We start from the raw sequence: 27,284 nt of genomic DNA, 5'->3' as shown, positions 1-27,284 counted from the left end.
TGAATCAACTTTAGGAGACGGTCCTGGCGCTTGCTGGACTTTCTTGGGCGCCCTGAAGCCTTCTTCACAACAATTGAACCTCTCTCCTTGAAGTTCTTGATAATCCGATAAATGGTTGATTTAGGTGCAATCTTACTAGCAGCAATATCCCTGCCTGTGAAGCCCTTTTTGTGCAAAGCAATGATGATGGCACGTGTTTCCTTGCAGGTAACCATGGTTAACAGAGGAAGAATAATGATTTCAAGCACCACCCTCCTTTTAAAGCTTCCAGTCAGTTATTCTAACTCAATCAGCTTGACATAGTGATCTCCTGCCTTGTCCTCGTCAACACTCTCACCTGTGTTAACGAGAGAATCACTGACATGTCAGCTGGTCCTTTTGTGGCAGGGCTGAAATGCAGTGGAAATGTATTTTTGGTATTAAGTTCATTTTCATGGCAAAGAGGGACTTTGCAATTAATTGCAATTCATCTGATCACTCTTCATAACATTCTGGAGTATATGCAAATTGCCATCATAAAAACTGAGGCAGCAGACTCATTCTCAAAACTTTTGACCACGACTGTATGTGACAAATCAAATTGTATTTTATTTTATTTTATTTGGATTCAGTGAATAAGTAGCGGCATCATGTCCATGCCAACAGTTGGGACTCTTATTTTGAAAGGAAGTTAATGTGGACTTTCGCACTGACTTTTTACGCAACTCGGACTCGCATTAGATATTTTACTATTTGTAAATGTATACCTAACTAGCTAGCTAGTTATTGACAGAGAAGAGCAACACATGTTCGGGGGGTTCGTTCCATAGCCCGTAGTAGCATATACAATGTGGACACTGAAACCTTTAGAATCCGGAGGTAACTTTTGTTTTGCCCAGCTCTAGCTAGCTAGCTATCTTAGCCATAGCGGATGACCAACCCACCAGCTAACAACATGAGCTAGCTAGCTACATTTGACAGCTCGTTCTAGTTGTTAGCTAGCTATGTTTCTCTGTGTATTTTGGAGTATCAGAATACGCGTTTAGAAGATGAGAATCAAACCTGTTACAGTAGCTATTAAAAATTGTTTGGGTAGCTAGCTTTCTAATTAGCTAGTTAGTATTATTCCTATGACACACTTTATCAAAGTTACACCTAACTAGCTAACGTGCAGTCTTACACTGTTGCAGTTGGTAATCTTCTATCTAGGACATAAAATATGATGATTAAGCCCTTAATCATCCTCCAGTTGTTTTGAATAAGAACATTACCTTTCTCACTATTCCATCTCATGACAACTGTCCCAGCTGTCACCCACTACCTCCTGCCAGGTAAGGAGTATGTGGTGGGGCGTAAGAACTGTGAGGTCATCCTGCCCAATGACCAGTCCATCAGCCGGGCTCATGCTCACCTTACCGCTACAGACCAGGTGAGAGAGAGAGAGAGAGAGACAGGGATATTCTGTATTAGGAGTAACTGTATTTTGAATCACACACAAACACTACACACCCACTTAACCAGAGCACTACCCTACAACTCCTAAATACTTAACTGAAAAATATATAGGCTGAAAGTGAGCAGCCCTACATTCTGTCCCTAGTCCATCAAATGCTGTCATATCTCTCTTGCAGTAGAAGGTGCTCTTGCACTGTTCACCGTCCTTACTTGCCTGCATGAATCTTATAGACAGAGCTGTTTTTTTGTTGTTGTCCTAATGCTGTGCATGTGTTACATAAGGAGACACTATCAAAATCCACGTCTTGTATTGTTTGGTTAAGAGAGTTTTTCATAAAGTAGAGGTCTATGTAACCAACAGACTGTGGTTGTGTTGTGTCATGTGCCAGACCCTGACCCTGAAGGACTGCTCTAAGTATGGGACATTTGTTAACGAGGAGCGTCTGTCAGGTGACACCCCTCGCAGCCTAACGGCAGGGGACAGAGTGACATTTGGGGTCTTCCACAGCAAGTTCAGGTGTGCACCCAAATTTACACAATGATAATAATTCATAAGAATTGTGATGCACACAATAATTAGAAATATATGTCCCGCTCTCCAGTGTGCAGCAGGTAACGGTGGTGGTGTGTTCGTCCTGTGTGGATAATGAAGGGAAGGTCTCTCTGTCTCAGGCCCTGCAGCCTCTGGGTGGCCGACTGGCCAACACCTGGACACAGGACTGCACTCACCTGGTCATGCCCACTGTTAAAGTCACCATCAAGGTCAGCACATGACCACAAACTGTGTGTGTGTGTGTGTGTGTTTTAATTCATCTGTACATACAGGATGTGCTCTCTCCCCATGCAGACTATCTGTGCGTTGCTGTGCTGTCGGCCCATAGTCAAGCAGGAGTTTTTCACTGAGCTCACCAAAGCCCTGCAACAGAAACAACCACCTCCAAAAGCTGAGAGGTACTAAGAGACACCAGACACACACACGGCTGATGCTCACCTCCACAAACCGCACAATAACAGCTGCCACTTCATCCAGGCCTCATTTTATAGACCTACAGTGCATTGGGAAAGTATTCAGACACCTCAACTTTTTCCACATTTTGTTACAGCCTTATTCTAAAATGTATTTTTAAAAAAAATATATATATATATATATACACACACACAATACCCCATAATGACAAAGCAAAATCAGGTTTTTAGAATTTTTTGCAAATGTATCAAATAAATAAATAGCACATTTACATAAGTATTCAGACCTTTTACTCAGTACTTTGTTGAAGCACCTTTGGCAGCGATTACAGCCTCAAGTCTTCTTGGGTATGACGCTACAAGCTTGGCACACCTGTATTTGGGGAGTTTCTCCCATTTTTCTCTGCAGATCCTTTCAAGCTCTGTCAGGTTGGATGGGGAGCGTCGCTGCACAGTTATTTTCAGGTCGCTCCAGATATGTTAGATCGGGTTCAAGTCCGGGCTCTGGCTGGACCACTCAAGGACATTCAGAGACTTGTCCCGAAGCCACTCCTGCGTTGTCTTGGCTGTGTGTTTAGGGTCGTTGTCCTGTTGGAAGGTGAACCTTCGCCCCAGTCAGGTCCTGAGTGCTCTGGAGCAGGTTTTCATCAAGGCTCTCGCTGTACTTTGCTCCATTCTTCCTACCCTCAATCCTGACTAGTCTCCCAGTCCCTGCCGCTGAAAAACATCCCCACAGCATGATGCTGCCACCACCATGCTTCACCGTAGGGATGGTGCCAGGTTTCCTCCAAACGTGACGCTTGGCATTCAGGTCATAGAGTTCATTCTTGGTTTCATCAGACCAGAGAATCTTGTTTCTCATGGTCTGAGAGTCCTTTAGGTGCCTTTTGGCAAACTCCAAGCGGGCTGTCATGTGCCTTTTACTGAGGAGTGGCTTCAGTCTGGCCACTCTACCATAAAGGCCTTATTGGTGGAGTGCTGCAGAAATGGTTGTCCTTCTGGAAGGTTCTCCCATCTCCACTGAGGAACTCTGGAGCTCTGTCAGAGTGACCATCGGGTTCTTGGTCACCTCCCTGACTAAGGCCCTTCTCCCCAGATTGCTCAGTTTGGCCGGGCGGCCAGCTCTAGGAAGAGTCTTGGTGGTTCCAACCTTCATCCATTTAAGAATGATGGAGGCCACTGTGTTCTTGGGGACCTTCAATGCTGCAGACATTGTTTGGTACCCTTCCCAGATCTGTGCCTCGACACAATCCTGTCTCGGAGCTCTACGGACAACTTCCTTTGACCTCATGGCTTGGTTTTTGCTCTGACATACACAGTCAACTGTGGGACCTTTATAGACAGGTGTGTGCCTTTCCAAATCATGTCCAATCAATTGAATTGACCACAGGTGGACTCAAATCAAGTTGTAGAAACATCTCAGGGATGATCAATGGAAACAGGATGCACCTGAGCTCAATTTCGAGTCTCATAGTAAAGATTCTGAATACTTATGTAAATAAGGTATTTCTGTTTTTTATTTGTTATAAATGTGTAAAAATGTCTAAAAACCAGTTTTCGCTTTGTCATTGTGGGGTATTGTGTGTAGAGTGATGAGGGAAAAAAAATATTTCATCCATTTTAGAATAAGGCTGTAACATAACAAAATGGGGAAAAAGTCAAGGGGTCTGAATGCTTTCCAAATTCTTTGTATATGCCAATGGATTAAATGGATACTGCGAGGTAGACTAGTTAACAATGGCTCGCAAAACTACTTTTAACTTCCTTCATACTGGTCGCAGAGACTTCTAAATGGTATCCATGAGTTAATCTGACTCTAGGCAAGTAGATAAAGGGCTTAATTGCCCAACTCTCTCACTATCCCTTTAACCTTATTGAATGATGTTGTGGGTGTTAATAGTTTCTTCCCAGAGATAGACGAGCCCAGTCTGAATAAGGATGAGGTGGACCTGACAGAGAGGCCAGAACGTAAAGAACTTTTCACTGACAAGACCTTCCTCTTCCTCAATGCCAAACAGGTACTGGCCTGCCTCTCTCACTCTCCAAACTTTCTCTATGAATAGCCGTTATACAATCCAACGTTACAGAACAGCCCTCGCCTCACATGGCTGCTTAATGTGAGAGTCTGAATAAATCAATTAAGGGCTTCCATTAGTCTTTATGGCCTGATTATTGCCTCCTGATCAACATTTGACTTGGATAGAGAGCTCTTCTCATCAGCTAGGAGACCAGGTAATGATGATAGGACATTTGTTAGGTGGTTGGTTATGTGTAGTCACTTAGTTATGTATTCAGGGAAATAGTTGTTAAAATCTGTGATGTTTTTATTTTCTCTCTCTCTCTCTCTGTCTCTTTCTCTCTCACACTCTCCGTCTCTCTGTCTCTGTCTGTCTCTCTCTCTCTCTCTCTGTCTCTCGTTCTGTCGCTCTCTCTTTGTCTCTCTCTCTATCTCTCTCTCTTCTCACTGTGCCTTTCTCTATCTCTCTCTGTCTGTCTCTCTGTCTCTTTATCGCTGTGCCTTTCTCTTTCACTGTCTGTCTCTCTCTCTGTGTCTTTCTGTCCCTCTGTCAATCGCTCTCTCTCTCTCTCTGCTTCATTCTCAATCTCTCTCTCTTTCTCAATCTCAAGCTGCTTTATTGGCATGAAAAACATTGCGTCAACATTGCCAAAGCAACAATGTATACAATATACAAAACTTGCTCTTTCCATGACATAGACTGACCAGGTAAATCCTGGTGAAAGCTATGATCCCTTACATTTACATTTTAGTCATTTAGCAGACGCTCTTATCCAGAGCGACTTACAGTTAGTGAATACATTTATTTTATACTGGCCCCCCCATGGGAATCGAACCCACAACCCTGGCGTTGCAAACGCCATGCTCTATCAACTGAGCTACATCCCTGCCGGCCATTCCCTCCCCTACCCTGGACGACGCTGGGCCAATTGTGCGCCGCCCATGAGTCTCCCGGTCGCGGCCGGCTGCAACAGAGCCTGGATTCGAACCAGGATCTCTAGTGGCACAGTTAGCACTGTGATGCAGTGCCTTAGACCACTGCGCCACTCAGGAGTAATCCCTTCATCAACGATTGAAGTGGAATTTACAAGTGACATCAATAAAGGGAGGAGACAAGATAAAGAAGGATTTCTAAGCCTTGAGATAATTGAGACATGGATTGTGTATGTGTGCCATTCAGAGGGTGCTTGGGCAAGACAAAATATTTAAGTGCCTTTGAACGGGGTATGGTAGTAGGTGCCAGGCGCACCGGTTTGAGTGTGTCAAGAACTGCAACGGTGCTGGGTTTTCCACGCTCAACAGTTGTGTGTATCAAGAATGGTCCACCACCCAAAGGACTTTCAGCCAACTTGACACAACTGTGGGAAGCATTGGAGTCAACATGGGCCAGCATCCCTGTGGAACGCTGTCGACACCTTGTAGAGTCCATGCCCCGACGAATTGAAGCTGTACTGAGGGCAAAAGGGGGTGCAACTCAATATTAGGAAGGTGTTTGGTATACTCGGTGTACATTCTAATAAAATAATGAATAATAATATTAAATGGTAGTAAATAATAGAAATAACAACAATAAAATGGTAACAGTCAATAGTAGAAATAGAAAAATAGAATTAATAATATGGACAATAAAAGGCTAAACATGGAAAATGAACACGCTACTATTATTATTACTAAAATGAATGCTACCACCACTATTAACACTAATACTACAACTATCCCTACTTCTACCATTACCACTAGTAGCATTTCTACCTCTGTCTCTACCTACTAAAACTATAACTGTCATCATCACCATTACATCAGTACTACAACTACCATCATCATTACTACTACTACTATCACCACCATCATTAAACTACTATCATTACCCCTACTACCCGTACTACTACTATTTCGAATAATAATCACGACAATAATAACAATATATATCTCTCTCTCTCTCTCTCTCTGTCTCTCTATCACACACTCATACACACTCACTTGTTCGTTCCTTCTCTCCAGCAAAAGCGTCTGAGTTTGGCAGTGAGTTGTGGAGGTGGGAGGAGCCAGCTCCTGGAGGAGGGGTCTGTCCCTGTGTCACTCCTGGAGTCGCCTTTGAGCTGTGTGATCAACATGGCAACGGGAAATTCCCAAGCACTAGTGCCCCCCTCCACTAAGAAGTGGGCAGACTCTGTGGGGAGGATTCTACAGAGGTACACACACTGCAGTATCATAAAGACAGAGTGCAGTTTGAGTGTGTTCGATACCTAAAAAGGGAGAGAATTGTGGGGGGTTGAATGACACAAACAATTGAGACATTCCTGAAGCTTTTGAGACTTGAGGCTTTTCCTATGTAAATTCACTGTTGAAGGACTGCTGTTAGGGGTTTACGCTTATTCTCTGAAGCTCTGAAACTAGACTAACTGATTGGGTCAGCACAGTCTATATTTACCATCTCTCACGCTCTCCAGGAAAGGTCTTCGGTTCATCACAGAGTCTGAGATCGGATTGGCTGCCATCTATGTCAGCTGTGACAAGTACTGTAATCCCTCCAATCAGATGGCTGACTCAGGTGGGTGGGGCTCTCAGGGTGGGTGGGGCTCTCATACGGTGAATCATAGTCTGTTTAATTTGAGTTCCTGATTTTATAATGATATAGACTTATGGAGTGGAGTCAACACTATTGTATTGTTGTTCATGTGTTTTTTTCCCCTGGTCAGAATCCATGAGAATGAAACCCACCATCCCCGGTGCCACGCTATCCCAGAATGCACCAGTGGACGAGACGGTGCTGCCAGCGGCGTCTCAGAACATCACAGCCTATGCTGTAAACACCGAGCCCTCACAGGGCATCAGTGGGTAAGACACACACACACACAACCTGAGCTCCAAACTCCCAGTTCTACTTGAGTGTGTCAGGCTGATCTGTGCTGTCTTATCCCCGGGTAGGGTGGATGTGGCTGGGGTGAGTGCAGTTGGAGAGACCCCTGAGAGGGACCAGAGCCGGACAACCTCTCATCTTGACCGACCCAAACGCTCCTCAGGCAGAGAGCTGGCCGGGACCTGTACAGTGTCAGAGACTATGATGTCATCATTCAGCGCCTCAGACAGCGCTGGTGGTGGCGGCTCAGACAGAAAAAAAGGAGAGATACAACACCCAGGTAGAATGGTTTCTAATGACTTAGGCAGAGTGGGTGGGTGTCAGTTACAGTAGTAAAGTTCTGGCATGGGCCATATAAACTGAATACATGTGTCTGCTAAATGACATTGTATTATCATGATATTAGGTGGAGGGAAAGGTGATGCTATCACCAGATTCCTAGCCACTGCCCCTCGGACCAACGGGGGAGTGCAGACGATGTCCACACAAAAGTGCTCCTCCCAGAAACAACAGGTCTCGCAGAAAGGTTCCCCCCAGAAACAGTCTGCCCTCACAAGTTTCTTCCAGCCTGTCGGCAAGAAAAGGCAAGTGCAGTTCTCTGGAGATATCCATACAATTCCACACAGAGGCTTATCAATCTTGAGTTAATGGTGATATTATATACAGACACCAATGTTTTCTCTCTCTCGCTCTCTCTCTCAGACCTCGGGAAGGCAAGGAGTCCCCTACTGTCCAATCAGAGGCCAAGCTCTCCAGGAGGGAAGAGGAGGAGGAGGAGAAGAGGAAGAGGACAGTACCACAGCACACGGAGACCTGCAACACCACACACACACGTGCGCCCTCAAACACCACCACACACACTCCTTCTGCCACGACACACACACGGGCTACCACACACACCCCCACAGGCAGGTCCCAGGGCCAACAGAGCTCAGGAGCAGGTCAGACTGAGGCTCTGTCAGAGGGGGTCTCCCACCCTGCCCAGCAGGGGCTCCAATCCAGGAAGAGGAAAGAGATGGAGGAGGAGACGAAAGGGGGTGGGGCTTCAGAGATAGAGATGGACGAACTGGAGTCCATCATGTCTGAGGACATGGACGAATCAGATGAGCCCATGTCAGCCAGTCAAGGCCAGAGGTCGAAGCTGACGGACAAGAGCTCAATCGATAGAAAACAGCTCCTAAAGACAGTGGAACTTACCTCTGCCAATAAGAAACAGCGGGTTGATCCAGTGGAACCAATCACAGCCTATCATAGGTCAAGCTTGGATTCAGAAGAGGGCTCGTCAGCCAATACAAGACAGCGAGCGGAGCCTGTAGCTGAGGTCAAAGAGGAAGAGGTGTCTTTCATTGAGGTGAAAGGAGCTGTCACTGTGTGTTTGTTATCATAACGTACATAATAAATTGATGTGTTTCTATCAGGACTGGGGTCAATTCCAATTGAAGCCACTCAATTCAGGAAGTGATTTTAATTTAAAATGTAAGAATGGATCGCTTCTACTTCTCAGTTTCATTGAAAATATATGCCTTTTTTTTTTATCGCTGAATTGGAATTTCAGTTTACTTCCTGAATTAACTGGCTTCCCCAGCCCTGGTTTCTATTATGTGACTATTATTATTAACTATCCTTCATCTTCTGTCCCCCCAAGGCAAAACCAGTTAGTGGTGTGGCCCCTGGTCATCTGGAAAAGCCGGAGACTGATACCAAACCCTCCAAACCTGCCAAACAAAAAGCCTCAGTAAGTCCTGTCTGTATCTGTCTGCAGTAGGGGCCAGTGGAGAAGAGTTAGTTCTGTCAGTAACTGGTCTGGAGTAGGGGCCAGTGGAGAAGAGTTAGGTCTGTCAGTAACTGGTCTGGAGTAGGGACCAGTGGAGAAGAGTTAGGTCTGTCAGTAACTGGTCTGGAGTAGGGGCCAGTGGAGAAGAGTTAGGTCTGTCAGTAACTGGTCTGGAGTAGGGGCCAGTGGAGAAGAGTTAGGTCTGTCAGTAACTGGTCTGGAGTAGGGACCAGTGGAGAAGAGTTAGGTCTGTCAGTAACTGGTCTGGAGTAGGGGCCAGTGGAGAAGAGTTAGGTCTGTCAGTAACTGGTCTGGAGTAGGGGCCAGTGGAGAAGAGTTAGGTCTGTCAGTAACTGGTCTGGAGTAGGGGCCAGTGGAGAAGAGTTAGGTCTGTCAGTAACTGGTCTGGAGTAGGGGCCAGTGGAGAAGAGTTAGGTTTGTCAGTAACTGGTCTGTGTGTTGTGATGTAGGGTTCAGGGGGTGAGAATCTCCCCAGCAGACTTCTAGTGGTGGAGTTCAAATCCCTCACCGTGGCAACACTGGCCAGACCTAAACCACGCCCCACGGAGACGCACAGCAACGTCAACAGGAAGGACTTCAAACGCTTCCGTAAGGTAGACCCCAGAATCCACCTCACCACAACACAGGGTCATGGGACTCTTGTTAGCTTAGTGTCTCTGTTTCTGTGTGTGTGTCTATGTGTGTGTAGTAATTCATGTGGATGTGTGTGTGTTTTTCAGGTCCCAGTGCCCGGTGCCCAGGGTTTGCCCAACATCATCGGAGGGTCAGACCTGTTGGCCCACAACCGGGGCAAGAACTCTGAGCTGGAGGAGTGGCTGAGAGACGCAGCAGAGGTACACAGTCCTACTTCAGCTGCTTTTTACTACAATACTTAATGTCTGTTTAGCAACCCCTGAGACACACAAACACTCCTAGAAGATAAGTACATGGTATTTACCATGAAATTGTGTAGTAACGGGGTGAAGGGGCTGAGGCTGGGTAGAGAGGAGATGGAGGGGCTGAGGCTGGGTAGAGAGGAGATGGAGGGGCTGAGGCTGGGTAGAGAGGAGATGGAGGGGTTGAGGCTGGGTAGAGAGGAGATGGAGGGGCTGAGGCTGGGTAGAGAGGAGATGGAGGGGCTGAGGCTGGGTAGAGAGGAGATGGAAGGGTTGAGGCTGGGTAGAGAGGAGATGGAAGGGTTGAGGCTGGGTAGAGAGGAGATGGAGGGGCTGAGGCTGGGTAGAGAGGAGATGGAGGGGCTGAGGCTGGGTAGAGAGGAGATGGAGGGGCTGAGGCTGGGTAGAGAGGAGATGGAGGGGCTGAGGCTGGGTAGAGAGGAGATGGAGGGGCTGAGGCTGGGTAGAGAGGAGATGGAAGGGTTGAGGCTGGGTAGAGAGGAGATGGAGGGGTTGAGGCTGGGTAGAGAGGAGATGGAGGGGCTGAGGCTGGGTAGAGAGGAGATGGAAGGGTTGAGGCTGGGTAGAGAGGAGATGGAAGGGTTGAGGCTGGGTAGAGAGGAGATGGAGGGGTTGAGGCTGGGTAGAGAGGAGATGGAGGGGCTGAGGCTGGGTAGAGAGGAGATGGAAGGGTTGAGGCTGGGTAGAGAGGAGATGGAGGGGTTGAGGCTGGGTAGAGAGGAGATGGAGGGGCTGAGGCTGGGTAGAGAGGAGATGGAAGGGTTGAGGCTGGGTAGAGAGGAGATGGAGGGGCTGAGGCTGGGTAGAGAGGAGATGGAGGGGTTGAGGCTGGGTAGAGAGGAGATGGAGGGGCTGAGGCTGGGTAGAGAGGAGATGGAAGGGTTGAGGCTGGGTAGAGAGGAGATGGAGGGGCTGAGGCTGGGTAGAGAGGAGATGGAGGGGCTGAGGCTGGGTAGAGAGGAGATGGAGGAGCTGAGGCTGGGTAGAGAGATGGAGGGGTTGAGGCTGGGTAGAGAGAGATGGAAGGGTTGAGGCTGGGTAGAGAGGAGATGGAGGTGTGTGGGTCTGTGAGTCAAAGCCCTGTGTCTGTGTGTTTCAGGATGAGCGTCAGAGCAAGAAAGAGGAGACTTTGGGAGATGACCTCTTCAGGTACGAGTCAAGGCTTGTTGGGCTGCAAACATCAAAACAATCAACCCAAATCAATGGGGGTCACATTATTTCAGGTGGAGGGCACCACAGCCTACAGTACATGAGGTTTGGAGCCAGGCTGGGAATGGGGTTAAGGGAATTATGGGAATGAATGTGGAGTGATGTTGCCCCCTCCAGCCCCCAAGGTAGAAAAAGTCAGCCGCTCCATCTGCAGTCTGCAGCGGAGCAGAAGGGTTGGAGCACCCAGCTTACACAAACATCACATTCCCAGGGGGCATTGCTCCGTGTTCAAGGACGTCACTACCAGACACAAGACAACAAAGCCATACAGGCTGACGCACACACAGCTGCCTGCACACAGGATGAATGGGACTAAAGGCTCTCTGCTGAGCTCTTCATTACTCCACACTCATTCATTCATCTATTCATTCCCTTAACCCCAATTTAAAAACACAAAACAACATTGACCGCACAGCAACATAGCCTTGGTTGTAGCTGTAATCCAACCAACATGGCTGATCTCAGGTTTTGATTCTGATTCACATACAATAGAGATGTATTATCCCTCAAGGTTAAATTAGCTGGTCCCCTGCATACATACAATACACATCAACACCATTTTTGGATTCGCCTGTCAAATAGTCATCTGGAAAGGAATGTTTAGACCAAGACACACAGAACAGAGAGATAAACATTCCTGATGTGAGTGGGTGGATCTTAGTTTTGGCTTGTCACTGACCAATCAGCGCCCAGTGGTTCCTGTGTCACAGCTGGTTGTCTGGGTTATGCAGGTGATGTATGCGCATGCTAAGGCTGCTACATTTCCCCTTGCTAAGCAGTAAAGGGAGTGTGCGTTTGTGTGCACGCCTGGAGCGAGCCTGTGCTGTTTGATCATTGAGTCATGATGCCCACTCAGTCATGCATGGCCAGAGGACAGCGCCGGCTACTAAGAAAACAAGCTGCGGTTTTATGTTTTTGGGTCCGGCCCGAACCCGTCTCCCAGACTTAGTTTATTGGGAAGATGTTTGGTTTGAGCTCTTCAAACACGGCCAGAGGTTTACAGCACTGGCTTAATTTGGGCTATTTTTAATATTTGTCCAAAATGCATCCAGGATTGATCTAGCAGGAATGTTAAAAGCCTGAGTGTAGGCCTGAGTGTCTAGGTGGATGTCTGGCTGGCCACTGCCCCGACTTAACCTGTGTGTGTGTGTGTGTGTGTGTGTGTGTGTGTGTGTGTGTGTGTGTGTAGGTACAACCCCAAACCCACCAAGAAAAGATGAGAGCACCTGGATGCAACATGTGAAGCCCTGCAGACGAATGGAATCTTAAGACACAGGAAGGGATGTCAACACCCCATGGAATGTTTTGCGCTTCTAGAATTCTTAGTTTGATAGAACTGCCATCTCCGCTCCACTAATAATGTTAATGAATGGATCTTTGAGTTAACTCTTGATCATTGTACTCAAAATGACCAGAGGGACCTTTCAATGACAAATGTTTAAACAGTTTGTCAGTGATAGATGTGGGCAGAAATGTCTAACTTTCTATGTACTGTACACTAATTATATACCTTGATTTAGTCACTGATGGCGAGCAATGTAAACAAATATAGGTTTTACGTTTCAATATATTTTTTAGATTTTTATTTGTCCATAATAAAAAATACAGTATACAAAACATATGAAAAACTCATTTGAGATGTACAAGAGGAGTCCAACTCTACCATGCACAAAGCAGCTTGTCTGTCTGTTGTGAACAGGAGAAGACCATGGAATACATGTAAGTCAGTAGTAGAAAACCCCTGGTTAGACCCCAGGGGTTGGGGAACCTGCTGTTTCCTTTTCTTATGAATCAACCCCTAGCTAACCCTTCTCACCAAGGCACCTGCTGTATAGGACATGTAGGCCTAATTAGCCATAAGCTGATGGCCTATCTGAGGGCAATGTTGAGTGACTACCACCACCTTGATTACACCTATCCAATTATTCATCTTTTCAGATCTGGATGTAGTGCCTAGGGGCTGGTTGCTAGGGGTTGGTTTGGAATACAGCATATTCCCCAGGAACTGTCCATACGTTTTCAGTTTGCAGATCTCGTCAACAATCTAGATTTTATCCAAATCTTTTTTTTTTTTTTTCTGCAAGCAGCTTCAGTCTAGTGCATGACTGCATGCGGAAATGAACTGCATATGGATACACACATCCTAAAGGCGACTGACTGGTTAAATAAATGAATGAAACTCTACCCTCAGTCCTCACAGCTTTACATACAGTAACAGGTATTTGCCACGACAGAAACACATGAGGCATATGATGGCTGTGTGAAAGTGACATCGTATGAGAAATGTCACAAAGAATACTATACTGATCTGGATTCAGAGCAACAGGCATAATATTTACTCCATAATGGCAACCATGAAATGTGCGTTTAACATAGTCATTATGACTTCATGACTTCAATAGGCGACAGTCAACTCCGGATAAATGCAATGGACTAGCAGTTTTGTATTCAGACTGGTGGACGGCAATGAATGCACCTACAGTTTGCGCTTATCCCATGTGCACTTATCAGGAGTCGTCGACTGTAGAATAATTGTATAGACCCTTTTCTGTGTTTGCAAACATTGTCACGCGAGGGCGATGCGCGCAAATTGGTGGCAGAACACCTGGGAGTTCTTATAGAACGCCAGCAAAAAAGCCTCTCCATGTTACTTATGAGTGCATTTCACACTACTTTGGGATTATACGGCTCGTATGAATGTCCTGCTTAATATGTTTGTCTCATCGCAAATCAACTGCATTATACTTAAAAAAACACTTCAACCAGTATAATGGCTCTTTGGCTAGCTTTTGCTACAGCCTATGTCAATGAGCGTTAGCGTTCTAGCTAACAACTGCTGCATTCAAAATAGTTATTTTGCAAAGATCACAACCAAATATAATCTTAGCGACTGTTCAAGCAAGAATCAAAACATCATGGTAAGCGTATGAGAACCCCAAAAGTTATTTTGTTAGGAGTAATAAAAACGTACATCTAGACTATGTTGAATGGGCGCAGAGGGCGATGGCTTTCTTCCTGCAGCAAAGAGTCGCGCTCATCTGTGCGTCTAAATAAGTATTTGGCTTTTTGTTATGGTCTAACATCAATAGAGAACACTTATGCCCGGTTGGTTGAAATCATGCTCACATGTACAGTAAATTAGCAATGAATTATCTGATCCAGAATACATTCAGGTGTGTGAGTGGAAGGGTTTGCATAGGAAAAGCAATAAGAGGAGCGCTCCAACCATTGTGAGTTAGTTCTAATTCTTCTGATTAGAATGGTGATGGGTTTTTGATTCATCTGTTATTCATCCGTTACTTCAACGTTCCCATTACATCCTGGTCTGCCAGATACTGCTTGGGGTCTGTAGCTTGGCACTGATGAGAAACTCAGGATTGAGATGACGTCAGAAACACTATAGCAGCTATGGGCCTATCTCTACAAGGTTCCATTTCCTTGAAGCTTTAAAGGGGAGTTGTAGTGGTTCACAGTTCATTGCATGGTGAAGGCCATCAGAGAGATAGTAGAACAATTGTTTGAAGTAGACCGATGATGAGAAATCAGAAAATCTACTTGCATGAAAGACAAGGTGAGCAAAAACGTAAGAAATTAAGGTCCAGGAGAAGTTACAAAATGTTACATATGACTTTTTAAAAACCTTGTCACACTGCAGATTGGACTTCTGGATAGAGGACACCAAACCCTGTCTGACACCTCCCAGTAGAAACCAAAACAGTGGAGTAGTAACGGGTGGTGGGCTGAACCTAGTAATGTACTGGAACTGTAGCCTGCCTCCACTTCCATTGTTTTGAGTTCTCTCAGAAGTGGTAAGAAAGCATCAGAGTTCAAATAGGTATGTCCACTGCATACACAATGAAAAGATAAAAAAGCGTACTGTTTGGCTATGCCCTTTTAACTTAGCACTCTGTTGGTAATAGTAGCTTAGTTGAAACGGTTGTTAAAAAGCCAACAAAACACTTGTAAAAGTGCCATATTTTGACAATCTTGTACATGTCTTATGACGACAAACAAAACCTGGTTATAAAGTGTGAAAATGCAAACAATCATAGGTAGAACATTTTCAAGCATCATAACATGGTTATTTTACCTGCCATAAGCACTGTACCATGTCATGTCACTCCTCCTTCCTCTCCTCTTCCTTCTTAATTCCTCTCTCCCCCTCTCCTCCTCATTCCTCCACTCCCCCCTTTCCCTTCCAACTCCTTCACCCCCTCCTTCCTTCCTCTCCATCCACACTTCACCTAGATAAACTCTCCTCCTCCTCCCCTGTCTGCGATCAGCTTGCCTTTCTTCTTCAGTCTCTTGAGCAGGCAGGAGGCAATGCCTAGAGCACCGCCCTTTAGGAAGCGAACAAAGTTGTCTCCAACCAGCGGGCCCATGGCGAACAGTCCTGGGTCCTTGGTGCACTCGAAGGTGTAGGGGTGCACGTCCATGGGGTTCTGCTTGCAGGAGATGGGCTTGGTGGGGTCCAGTCCCAGGTACTGGCCCTGGCCCTTGAGGAAGAACAGGTTGGGGTGGGTGCCGATCAGCACCAGGGCCATGGAGATCTTAAAGGCCTTGAGGGAGTTGCTCCCCTGCAGGACACACTTCATGTCTGGCTGGAAGGACACCACGCAGTGCTCTGGGAAGCTGGTGTAGTCAGGGAACAGAACAGGACCACCACCGGCAGTCATGTTACTTGTGGGGGGTTGGGGATTGGAGCACATCTTGGAGCAGACTGAGGCGGCCATGCTGGGAAGGCCATTGTTGGTGGAGGTGGCAGCCATGTTTGGTGTTGCGTGGGTCTGGGAGTGCATCATGTGGTAGACCTTGTGGTATTCCGGGTAGAGAGTCTTGGGTAGCTGTTTAAAGATGAGGCCTGGGTCGTCTACGTGTTTGCGGAAGGCATGCAGCACAGAAATGTTGTTGTTACAAGCGCACAAAACCGCATCCGCCGCGCTTAACCCCGCCCCCACGATCAGCACCGGGTCAGAGTTCAGCCCAAGCTTCTTCCGGCTCACAGCCAATCCCAGGGCAGAGATGCTGTGGAACACGAAGGGAAGCTCCTCCCCCTCCACACCCAGCCGAGCTGGCGAATCAGACGCGCCCGTGGCCAGAACTACATTCTCAGAAAACAGGCAGAAAGGAACATGGGTGTCGCCCTGCACCTGCTGGTACCCCCTCACCTCCCACAGGCCTCCACCTCCCCCTTCGTCTACACCCTCACCCTCCCCTCCCTCCCCTTGTACACCCCCTTTCCCCCCTCCCCCAATCCCCCTTCCCCTCCATGACCATTCTCTAGACCCTCCCCCTCGTGACCACGGAAAAGTTTCTGCACAGAGGTCACGTAGGTGTTGTCAACAAAGTTCTTCTTCAGGCCCATCAGCTTGACGTAGTTACGGTAGTAAGACGAGATCTCCTCTGGAGTGGCTCGGTCGTTGGTCACTCCCCTGGAGAGAGAGAAGAGAGAGGAAGAGCACTCGTTGTCAAACAAAATATCCTTTAGTAAACTCTGTTACAGTATTAAGGACATTTAAGATGTCTCATTGTTTTCAATCTATTTCACTTCATTGTAGCCTCTCATATCTCCCTCCCTCTCTGTCAGTACCTGCGTTTCCCATTGTTAGTCAGGTCTCGGTAGTTGATCCCTGGCAGTTCCATCCAGATGCCCAGGCTGATGGTCAGCATGGAGCCCTCCATCACCTAGAAGAGAGAGATTAAAAGAGAGAGGATTGGAGGTGAGGATTTAAAGAATGGAGGTTAGGTTTAGCATTAGAACAAAGGGATGAGGAGATTTTGGGGTTGATGTTTAGGGGTGAAGTCTTGCCAGGTTTCACAGGCATAGCTCTGGGTAAATGAATGGGAAAGGAGGGTATAAGCGGTTTAGGGATAACTCACATGCCAGGCTCCTCCAGGCGTAGCCCTGCCCAGCACCAGGTGAGGGACGTGCTGCTGCTTGTCTCGTCTCCACTGTAGCACAGGGGGAAACTCGTAGCCAAAGTCAGCATTGGGGTGCAGCAGGGTGTCAAACAGCACCGCTACAGGGTTTCCTGACCGCCCCTCCAGACCCTCACTCAGATACTCCAGATCCTGCACAGAGAGAACAGACTTTATCATGTTTCAATGTTTATGTGTTCGTCAACTGTGATCTGTGTGTGTGTGCTGTACGTGTGTTTAATGCAATGCTTTGATGTTTACCTGTTCGGTGATGGGCAGGTGTCTGGTCTCCTGTAGCTTCCTGTACAGAACAGGGTTTGGGTGAACAGCTGAAGGGTCCAGGTAGGGCTTGTAGCCACTCAGCAGGTAGGACAGGCAGATACCTGATGGCCCGTTACCTAAACAGACACAGAGGAGAGAATCAAATGTTTACGATGTCAGAGGTTACATGTGAATGATGACATCGGGCGAGCTGGGGTGCTAGCCTCTCGGGGCAGAGTTAGAGGTTAGATGTTAGGGGTCAGAGCTAAACATACCTATGATGACCACAGGCAGTGTGGGGGGATGCTCTCGGGGCACAGTGGTCTCTTCCAGAAGAGGCATGGCTGTAGCCAGGGCCAGAGCCAGCACACTGAGAGAGAGAGAGAGAGAGAGAGAGAGAGAGAGAGAGAGAGAGAGAGAGAGAGAGAGAGAGAGAGAGAGAGAGAGAGAGAGAGAGAGAGAGAGAGAGAGAGAGAGAGAGAGAGAGAGAGAGAGAGAGAGAGAGAGAGAGAGAGAGAGAGAGAGAGAGAGAGAGAGAGAGAGAGAGAGAGAGAGAGAGAGAGAGAGAGAGAGAGAGAGAGAGAGAGAGAGAGAGAGAAAAGGGGTCACCATGGTGACAGAGGATGGATACTCGTAAACAAAGTGAAGATGGTTGGTGGTTGCAGACAGTCTTTCATTCTCTCACCGGTTAAGTGAGTGGGGTGCAGTAGAGTGTGGGACTGCCAAATCATACAGAGAGAGTGTCTGCTTGGCCAACAGTAGAGCTGTCGTCCATTAGAGTGTGTTAGAGTTAGCGCCTTTTAGCTGAGAGAGAGGGTTGTGGTCTGTTAAATTACTGTAGGTGTCACTTCTCAGTCTGCTTCTCAGTCTGGTGTGACAGATTCAAACCGGACTGGATCGGCCATCGACGGTTGTTGTTTTATGTGAGCGGAGATCCCATCCCTCGGTCTGTCTCTATCGGCACTCAGCTGACTCCAGCACACACACAGGGAATAAAACAACTATTCATCCTGCTATTGTGTCCATCTCTGTCTCTCTCTGTTTCTTTCTCTGTCTCGCTCTCTCTCTCCCTATTTCTCTCTGTGTCTCTCTCTGTCCACACACACACACACACACAGTCATGACCCCCCTCATATACACACACACATCCAATCAGGACCACAACACCCCACCCACCCCGCCGCGCCCCCTGCATCGTACACACAGCCCGTGGCTAGACGAACCTCCGCTTCCCAAACAAAAGACAGTACGCATCAAATCTATGGAGGCTCAGGTCTCTTGTGTCACAGTGCCATTGTGTGTGTGTGTATGTGTGGGTGTTTGTATGTTATGTGGCGGTGCCATTGTGTGCCCGGCAGGGTGTAAATCCCCCCTGATCACTCCCAGCAGGCTCTAATCCTGCCAGGCCTGTTTATATATTTGCCGCCCTTTTCACTGGCCGGCGCGGTGGGAATGTAGACCTGGCATGCTGACAGACTAGACAAGAGGGGCGCGCCTTTCTACCCCCACCCCCGTACACACCCACCCAAACACCTCCCCTCTAATCCTGCCTCATGCACACACCTCCTCCCAGCTCCCCAGCTTCCCACCACCTGCCACAGGTCATCCACACCCTCTCCCTTCCCACCTCCCTTCTGACATGCACCCAACTCCCCTCTGACATGCACCCACCTCCCCTCCCACCTCCCCTCTGACATGCACCCACCTCCCCTCCCACCTCCCCTCTGACATGCACCCACCTCCCCTCTGACAAGCACGCACTCCCCCGCATTGCCCCCTTTCCACCTCCCACTCCCCTTCCCAGCCCTGGGTGAGACAGCTCAGCATGCTGTTTTTCACCCAGTGCTGGGGTGTTACCCTTTTCAGTAAAAGTGGCAGGATTCCATACACTGGCCGTGCTCTGTTTAGGCGGGAGTACCAGAGAGAGCAATGGAGGGAGCGGGCAGTGGTGCCCCCTATTTGGCAGGCTAAATCTGGCATTTCCACACCACTGACCAATTCAACACTCACCCACATTCAGCCAGCTTACTCGCATGGAGAAGGGGCGGATAGAATATGTACTCAAAACTTTGAGAACTTGTAGAAACTTCTAGAACTTCTACCTGGCTGCCATAGGAGCATCTCAACCCCGACCCTACTTTAAGTCTGGTTCCCCTCAAGGTTTCTTCCTTCCAGGGAATTTTTCCTTGCCAAATGTGCTACTGTTTACTCTCGAAGGGTTTAGGCCGGGTTACTGTAAAGCACTTTGTGAAAAATGTTTTGGTTAAAAGCACTATATATAAAAAATGTGATTGATTGATATATTGATTTGTTATGCCGTGGCTTGAATGGGTTAGGTGGCAGTGCCAGGGTTGAATGGGTTAGGTTCAGTGCCAGGGTTGAATGGGTTAGGTGGCAGTGCCAGGGTTGAATGGGTTAGGTGGCAGTGCCAGGGTTGAATGGGTTAGGTGGCAGTGCCAGGGTTGAATGGGTTAGGTTCAGTGCCAGGGTTGAATGGGTTAGATGGCAGTGCCAGGGTTGAATGGGTTAGGTGGCAATGCCAGGGTTGGGGTCAATTCCCTACCAACTCAACAAGCCAGGGGACGCTTGTTACATCAGATAAACAATTTTGTTACTCTCAGGGCCAAAATCACTCAGTATCTGCACCTGTACAACGTCTGCATCTTTTCGGTGTAAACAGGAATAAAGAATAAAATGTTAAATAGGAAGAAAAACTGTATATATTAAAAATAACAAGTGCAAACTTTGTACAGGTGCCACGAACTTTGTACTGTGTCAGAATATGAAAGGTGTGATATTCAATAGACTGTCATTACCCTTGGATATTCTCTCTCTCTCTGCATCTGCACAGTTCTTCCAGTAAATGTGTTTTTTGTTAAATTTGCTGTGTACATTGTTCAAAGTAGTCACTTTGCATAGAGTTGTATGGTTTGTTAAACTTTGAAATCAATGGTTTTTGTTTGGCATACATTTTAAAGTGAAAAATCTGAGTCAAAGCATAATTCCGTTACCGTGGAGATGGCCAACTCTAGTATTCCCTGCATGTAAAAGTGCTGATATAAAGCCAACTGCATACGGCTGGTTATTCTGAGCTGGAATGTTTGAAATAAATAGGCCTAATAGGTATTTTATCTGTTTTAGCTGTAATTGTGTTTTATGTTCTTGTACTGTAGAGCCTCGTTTACACCATGCACTAACATGTGAGTTTGGGGATCTGATCAAGTATGATCCAATCACTATCTGATTAAGGTTTGTTGCGTCTACAGATTGTATTAAAATGTGTCTCTTATCCATCCATTGTGTCCGCATTGTAGCCAGATTAGCTGTTATTTGACAGATAATCTGGCCAGACAGATAGTCTTTCAAAATAATATTTATTTTAAAATACATTTACTGATGACATAAGTCAATGGTGCTGCTACCTGACAATTGGTTTAGAGGCAGGTATAATTATGATTTAAATGGTTTGGCCATCCAGATCTGTTTACACTTGCGTGCCTGACTACCTCAGAAGGTGGTCAGGAAGATCTGATCACAATGTGGCTATTAATCGTTTATACCAGTCTACAAATGTGGGCACAATCAGAATGAGGACAAAGTGTGCATGTTTGCACCAGGTATAAACAGGGCTTAATTCAACCCTCCATTTGGCTAACTATGCCTATACCACAATAAGAATTTAGCAATTAGGCCTACCAAATTTGTTATATTTCTGAGACAAAAATGTATGATTGTTACTGTAATCAATGTTACATTCTCTTCAAATAGGCTTGTGGATTGCACAATTACCGCCTATCACAGGACTTGTCTAGTCTAAAAGGCACTGCGTTTTTGGCCCAGTACACAATCTTTACAGCATTCTATGTTAGGCTACTATAGGGTATGCTACTAAGTCTCTTCCCCCTCCGTGATCTTGAGTGATGCCATCGTACGCGGGCTCACATGCGAATTGCGACAATTTCATCATCCTTGTAGGCTACTACCTATAATTTAGGTCAGACACTCCCGGCCATCCTCTAGCTCTCCGCATCCCTCCAGGAGAAAGCAGCAACACCATCCCTCAGCTCTGTAGCGGCAGCTCTGTAGGCTACTTACCTCGGTACGATGTATCTCTATATCTCCCAATCGCTCCTCTGTACGGCCGACAGCCGCCGCTCTCACTGTATAAATATGCTGTCGCCGGTGGGAGGATCTATCTCATGAGATGACACACATACCACATCTCTCTCTCTCTCTCTGCAGTGAACAGACACTGTCTGATGAGATAAGTTTTAACCACCAATGACAGCATTCAATCCTGAATATGCTACTAATGTCACCCGATACTTTTATCTATCCACCTCAAGGACAGATGTCCTTGCTTCAGAAGGAGAGAGGAACCGGTTTCTCGGTTTCTGTGTTTGACCAAAGACTATGGATATACTGACAAGATACACTCTCCGCCCTAACAATGGGAGTCGTTGTCCACAAAGCGGCACGGCGGGCTGTCTAGCTCCCGCCTGTCCTTCTTCTTCTTCAATGTTATTATGGCGGTCCGCATTAGAGGTGCATGACGCCACCTACTGTAGGGTGGAAAACTATAGATTTTTTTTTATCAGACATCATACAAAAATAAAAGAAATCCCAAAAAGCCCCAGCCCACTCCTTCAGTGATAATCGAAATCACATCCCTACATAGGCTCAGGGGCCTGTGTGGACAGAACATTCATTTACAGGATTCCTTGTAATTCCTCTGCTGTAAAATCCCTGAGTCCCAAAAAAACGTTCAGCCGCACTCACAACGATGCCTATTTTCTCAGATTTCTTCTTTGTTTGAGCTGTGCAGTTTATAACCAATGCAATAAATGATACAAAGTCCACCTTTTTAACATGCAACATGTGAGGATCCTGTTGGCAAGGAACTTTTAATGATGCCTCTAATCCAACTATTATAGTTTCTTCAACGTCACTCCTTTCATCCACTCTTCTCACCACCTAAAGATAGGAGACATGTTGGACAGCCTATTCTTGCCACCTCGGTCTCCTTCACCCTAAAAGGGCACTTCATGAATTCGGGTGCATGCTCGCCACCACAATTGCAGCTTTTCGCCTCAAATGGCATTCGATATTCCTCCTGTCTGCATACACTTGACATGTCCAAATAGTTTACATTTATCACGCTGCAAGGGTTTGGGTACGAAGGCTCTTACAGGATATCTCACATAACCCAAATATACATACAAAGGGAGAGACACTTCTTCACAGAACAATAGAACAGATGGAGTGGGCTTCCTCACTCCATCCACCATAGGGGTCAGTCGGTTCCAACCACTGGATCTACTTCAGTTACATTCTTTGCACTCACTTCTAGTGCCACTCCAGAGATAACCATCTTAATAGGCGCCTTGCTTCGCAGATCCACACACGACACATTCCAATCCGATATATATTTTTCAGGCGCAAAGCAGGCTCCTTCTGCTCCTTGGACACACACAAAAAACGAAATAAACAAATGTCTTGTTATTTTCACTGACGCCACCTCATCCAACGCATCTATGATTTTCATAGAGACTTCAAACGGATCTTCCAGGTATCTCGATCGATCCAAAACCTTCACTACGACTAAAACCAGAGTCAGAACTAGAATTGGATTTACTAGACTCCACAACCACTTTCCTTCTCTGGTTTCCTTTTTTGTTCACCACCGTAATCTGTTCCTTCTTCTTCTTCTTCGATGAGGTTTAACGGCGGTTGGCATCCAATAAATGTTGCATTAACGCCACCTACTAGACTGGAGTATAACTCCCTTATACTTTGCTTGAAATAAATAAATAAACAAATACCCTACCATCTAACACTACACTCAGATTTTTGTTGTTATTGAAATAATAAACAAATAAATATATATATATTTTTTACTAACCACCCTACTCCACTATTTTAATCTATTTAGTCCTACTTCAGGCCAACAGCCTGAAAGGATGGGACACCACCACTTAACACACCCTGTAACTCTCTGACATCAAGTCTTGCACACCCAAATACCTCTCTGCAGCTGCCACCACAACCTCAATTTTCTGCGACTTACGTTCCATCCCTGCAGTAGAGTTGATAACCATTGCTATAAATGCTAAAAATACAATCTTCCTGAAACCTATATCACTTGTTGGCCTATCCCTCTGTATTGATCTACTACTCACACCACTCCTCTCAGGATCCCTCCCCCTTGACCCATCTTACTCTACTTTATTCCCTGCCTCAGCATGACAACTTCTGCACTACTCTAACCCTAGAAACCTCAACCTGCCTCTCTCGCACTGGACATTTCTGGTCCCCAGCCCCACGGGCACCCCTACAATTAACACATATTACTACTTTCACCAATGCTACACATTCCTTTGTCTCATGCCCTTGTGCACACTTCTCACACCTAAGAACCTCCCTCCTACACACTGCTGCCACATGCCCATAAGCTTGACACCTGTAACAACGTAATGTATTTGGCACAAAAGCTCGTACAGGATAACTTATATATCCTAACATCACTTTGTCAGGCAAAGACTCAACATCAAAACTCAAAAGAACAGACAACGACTCTTCTGTTTCTCCACTCACGCCACCCTGTCTGCGTCGCACCAAACGACGAGCATCACAAACACCAGGAATCTTCCCCTTCAGTTGGTCAACTTTCACATTTACCCTTACCCCAGTAATCACTTATTTCAATTGCGCCCTTTTCTTGAGAGCAAAACAATTCACATCTCTTGCCCCCATTCGTTTTAACGCGGAGCGCCTGCTCCCTCTGACCAGCAGAAACACAAACAATTATCACAAGACCATTTCTGGTTACCCTCATCGATTCCACAGCACCTAACTCTGTTTTCACCCACCCTGAAACCGTAAATGGACCAGCCAAAAGGCAAGGGTCCACTTTTTCCAAAAACGTCACTCCTGCTGTCACAGACTCATCTTTATCCTGACCCTCTATGCAAGCCTCGGGCTCCGAGAACTTCACCACACATACCACCTCCGATACTAAGTCTCTTTCTCCTCCTGTCTTCAGCTAACTCTGCTTACATTTTCTACCATTCTTCTTTAACAAACCTTCTCCCTTTTCCCCACCTTTTTTAACCAACTCAAGTTCACCCTCTTCCTCCCTCTCTCTTTTAGACCTCCTCTGCCTCTATTTTCCCCTCCGTATTCCAAGTATGTCTCCTTATGATAATACTGCACCTCTCCTGACATACATCTTGTTCTTGCCTTCTCAAAGGACGCCATTTAACAGGCTGTCACAATCTCAGTACAATCATCACGAACCCCTTGGGATGTAGCTCTCAAGCTCTCAACAGTGCATCCCAATTGTAAAGCAGCTGCTCCGTCTTGATGGTTCTTCTTTATCAATAGCTACCGCGACACTTTTCCATTTCAAACAAGCGGCTCTTCCAACCACCATCCAGCTTCCTCTTCCCAAGACCCGACCAAGTGTAGCCACGCCACCCCGAAGGACCATCGGTTTTCAGTTGTTTGTAATCCATTCCTTCTCACGCTCATCTCCACCTAACGCGCCATCAGTTTCAAACAAAACTTCCGCCTCCACCATCCTTCCACCGCTTCCCGCCTATCCTTTCTTTGGATTGATGGATACATCTCATTATTGTATAAAAAAAATATGTATTATTCGATGAAGGTTGTTGACGTCAACCGCCGGTATTCAATGGAGAGAGATACTATGCTACTAGCCTCATGATACTAGCCTCATCTCGAGACTGATAGAAAGTTTTTTTATTTTTCAAAGTTGCCGGGATGTCACGTGTCCTACTTATATTAGTACACTCGTAACAATTTAAGCATTACGAAACTTACATTCGAACAAATTAACCTCACGTAGCAAATGAGCCATTCATTTTTTTAGTTGACCAAATTCGACACTCTCATTGACCTCCATACAAAAAACTCCTTCATTGGTAGGCGAAACAAGGAAAAATCGCCACCTGGTGGAGGGAGACAGATTTTCCGCCGAGTTGGGCATCTCTCTTCTTCTTCCTCTCTGGTTTGACTTCAGCGTCACATTAGAAACTCGCGCAGTCACGCTGCACGGACAGGGCAGGTATAGTGCGCGAGCACAGATTCGTAGTCTCGGCAAAGAGCGCGCGCTCAGACAATCGTGCACCTTCTTCCGGTTCAAGAACGGGACGAGGAAACTTAAATTGATCAATTTGAAAACGCTACATTGTAGTTACCATTCATATTGGAACGCGGCAGGAAATCCATATATGGGCCCAGACACCCATATTGGAACGCGGCCTACTAGCAAGGAACTCCTTATATGGTCATACAGCGTGACCATGCTAATTTGCTCACCTGCATCTAATCTTCATTAGCTACAAATCAGCTTCAATCTCAATAATCAACCACCCACATAGTATTTAAACGGCATCCTTCTTCACGCCTTTGTACATCTGCCTAACAAGCAGTCTGAACTACAAGTGCATGCTGTTTCTGGACTCTACGCGCTAAGGCGGGCCAGCTCAACCCAACCCTGGTCCATGACCGGCTTACGGTCGGGGGTTGGCGCCACCAGCAGGCTCAGTACAACCTCGACTCATCAGGCTTCTTGCACAATGGGAGCGGCCATCTCAACCTCGGTTCACTTCCGGGAGGGGCCAGCACAACCACGGCTGGGGGTTAGGCTCAGCACAACCACTTGTTCACGACTGGGGGCTGACCCTGCCTGGAGGCCAGCTACCAACCCCCAGCCGTGAAATTCGTTGCAATCATCTAGGCCCTAATGTTCCTTTGACATATTGATAGACCCAATACAAATGTATACTGAACAAAAATATAAATGCAACAATTTCAACGATTTTACTAAGTTACAGGTCATATAAGAAAATATGTCAATTGAAATAAATTCATTAGGCCCTAATCTTTGGATTTATAATAATAATAATAATATGCCATTTAGCAGACGCTTTTATCCAAAGCGACTTACAGTCATGCGTGCATAAATTTTTTGTGTATGGGTGGTCCCGGGGATCGAACCCACTACCTTGGCGTTACAAGCGCCATGCTCTACCAGCTGAGCTAGAAAGGACATGTTCATGTTCATCCCTGGCTGCACCGGGGTCCTCCCGGGGTTGCTGATATCTGATTTGTCCACTGCTTTCACATGACTGGGCAGGGGCACAGTCATGGGAGGGCATAGGCCCACCCACTTGGGAGCTGTTTCATAGGCCCACCCACTTAGGAGCTGTTTCATCAGCTGTCCAGGTGATTGGTCTCAGACGATCCCGCAGGTGAAGAAGCCGGATGTGGGGTTCCTGGGCTGGTGTGGTTACACATAGTCTGCAGTTGTGAGGTCGGTTGGACATACTGCCAAATTCTCTATAATGACATTGGAGGCGGCTTATGGTAGAGAAATTAACATTCAATTCTCTGGCAACAGCTCTGGTGGACATTTCTGCAGTCAGCATGCCAATTGCACACTCCCTCAAAACTTGACAATCTGTGGCATTGTGTTGTGTGACAAAACTGCACATTTTAGAGTGGCCTTTTATTGTCCCCAGCACAGGGTGTACCTGCATTTATATTCTTGTTCAGTATAATTTTTTGAAATTATTTTGTGTCGTTTGTAACATTTGTTGTTGAGTTTAAACATTTTATTTTCCCAGATAAATCTTGCGGAGTTGAAGAGAGATGTAATATTTAACCACAAGAGGGCATAATTGAGTCACATTTTGACAGGCTATTGTATTGTACACTTGTGTGCACCTGTATTTGTGTACTGTTTACCCATGACTTCACTTGTCCTTGGTGATATTTTAACATGTTCCACTGAGTTTCAACATGTGTTGATTTCTCATGCATCAGGTTACCAAGACCAGTGTATATAAAGAAGGGGACTGAGCCCAGTAGACTACATTAGTTCTGAAGAGACATTCAGAGGGG

General features: G+C 46.5%; 2 protein-coding genes across 4 annotated transcripts; one reads left to right on the top strand and one right to left on the bottom strand.

Annotated features, from left to right (window-relative positions):
- Positions 1-681: 681 nt before the first annotated feature.
- Positions 682-12,790, top strand: LOC311140847 (nibrin-like). 3 transcript variants are annotated; one of them, XM_084176110.1, is made up of 17 exons: positions 682-858; positions 1,287-1,408; positions 1,824-1,951; positions 2,037-2,196; positions 2,282-2,385; positions 4,301-4,418; positions 6,419-6,609; positions 6,868-6,968; positions 7,117-7,255; positions 7,346-7,557; positions 7,684-7,861; positions 7,980-8,628; positions 8,923-9,012; positions 9,522-9,665; positions 9,792-9,905; positions 11,068-11,117; positions 12,367-12,790. In XM_084176110.1, exons 1-17 carry the CDS (start codon positions 828-830, stop codon positions 12,395-12,397), a joined length of 2,562 nt encoding a protein of 853 aa, XP_084032236.1. In that variant the 5' UTR covers positions 682-827; the 3' UTR covers positions 12,398-12,790. The 3 variants fall into 3 exon arrangements, with proteins under 3 accessions (XP_084032236.1, XP_084032237.1, XP_084032238.1); XM_084176111.1 differs by having other exon boundaries at positions 753-858; positions 1,311-1,408; XM_084176112.1 differs by lacking the exons at positions 11,068-11,117; positions 12,367-12,790 and having other exon boundaries at positions 753-858; positions 9,522-9,660; positions 9,792-9,900.
- Positions 12,791-15,421: 2,631 nt separating this feature from the next.
- On the bottom strand, positions 15,422-17,726 carry LOC311140846 (oxidative stress-induced growth inhibitor 2-like; the record flags this gene model as incomplete). Its single annotated transcript, XM_084176109.1, is given in 6 exon segments — positions 15,422-16,429; positions 16,432-16,609; positions 16,768-16,862; positions 17,058-17,249; positions 17,358-17,494; positions 17,633-17,726. Coding segments are annotated over 6 exon segments (1,677 nt in total). The 5' UTR covers positions 17,700-17,726.
- Positions 17,727-27,284: the final 9,558 nt, after the last annotated feature.

Source organism: Coregonus lavaretus, assembly GCF_964263955.1.
Source record: "Coregonus lavaretus genome assembly, chromosome: 13".
Taxonomy (NCBI): Eukaryota; Metazoa; Chordata; class Actinopteri; order Salmoniformes; family Salmonidae; genus Coregonus; species Coregonus lavaretus.
This window is presented reverse-complemented; position numbering and strand designations above follow the sequence as displayed.

What these genes read in the sequence shown, in the direction of transcription:
- LOC311140847 (XM_084176110.1), top strand. Translation starts at nt 828, where the DNA reads ATGTGGACACTGAAACCTTTAGAATCCGGAG. An exon ending in GAAACCTTTAGAATCCGGAG is followed by an intron (nt 859 to 1,286) that starts GTAACTTTTGTT and finishes CAACTGTCCCAG; the next exon opens with CTGTCACCCACTACCTCCTG. An exon ending in CCACCTCCAAAAGCTGAGAG is followed by an intron (nt 2,386 to 4,300) that starts GTACTAAGAGAC and finishes GGGTGTTAATAG; the next exon opens with TTTCTTCCCAGAGATAGACG.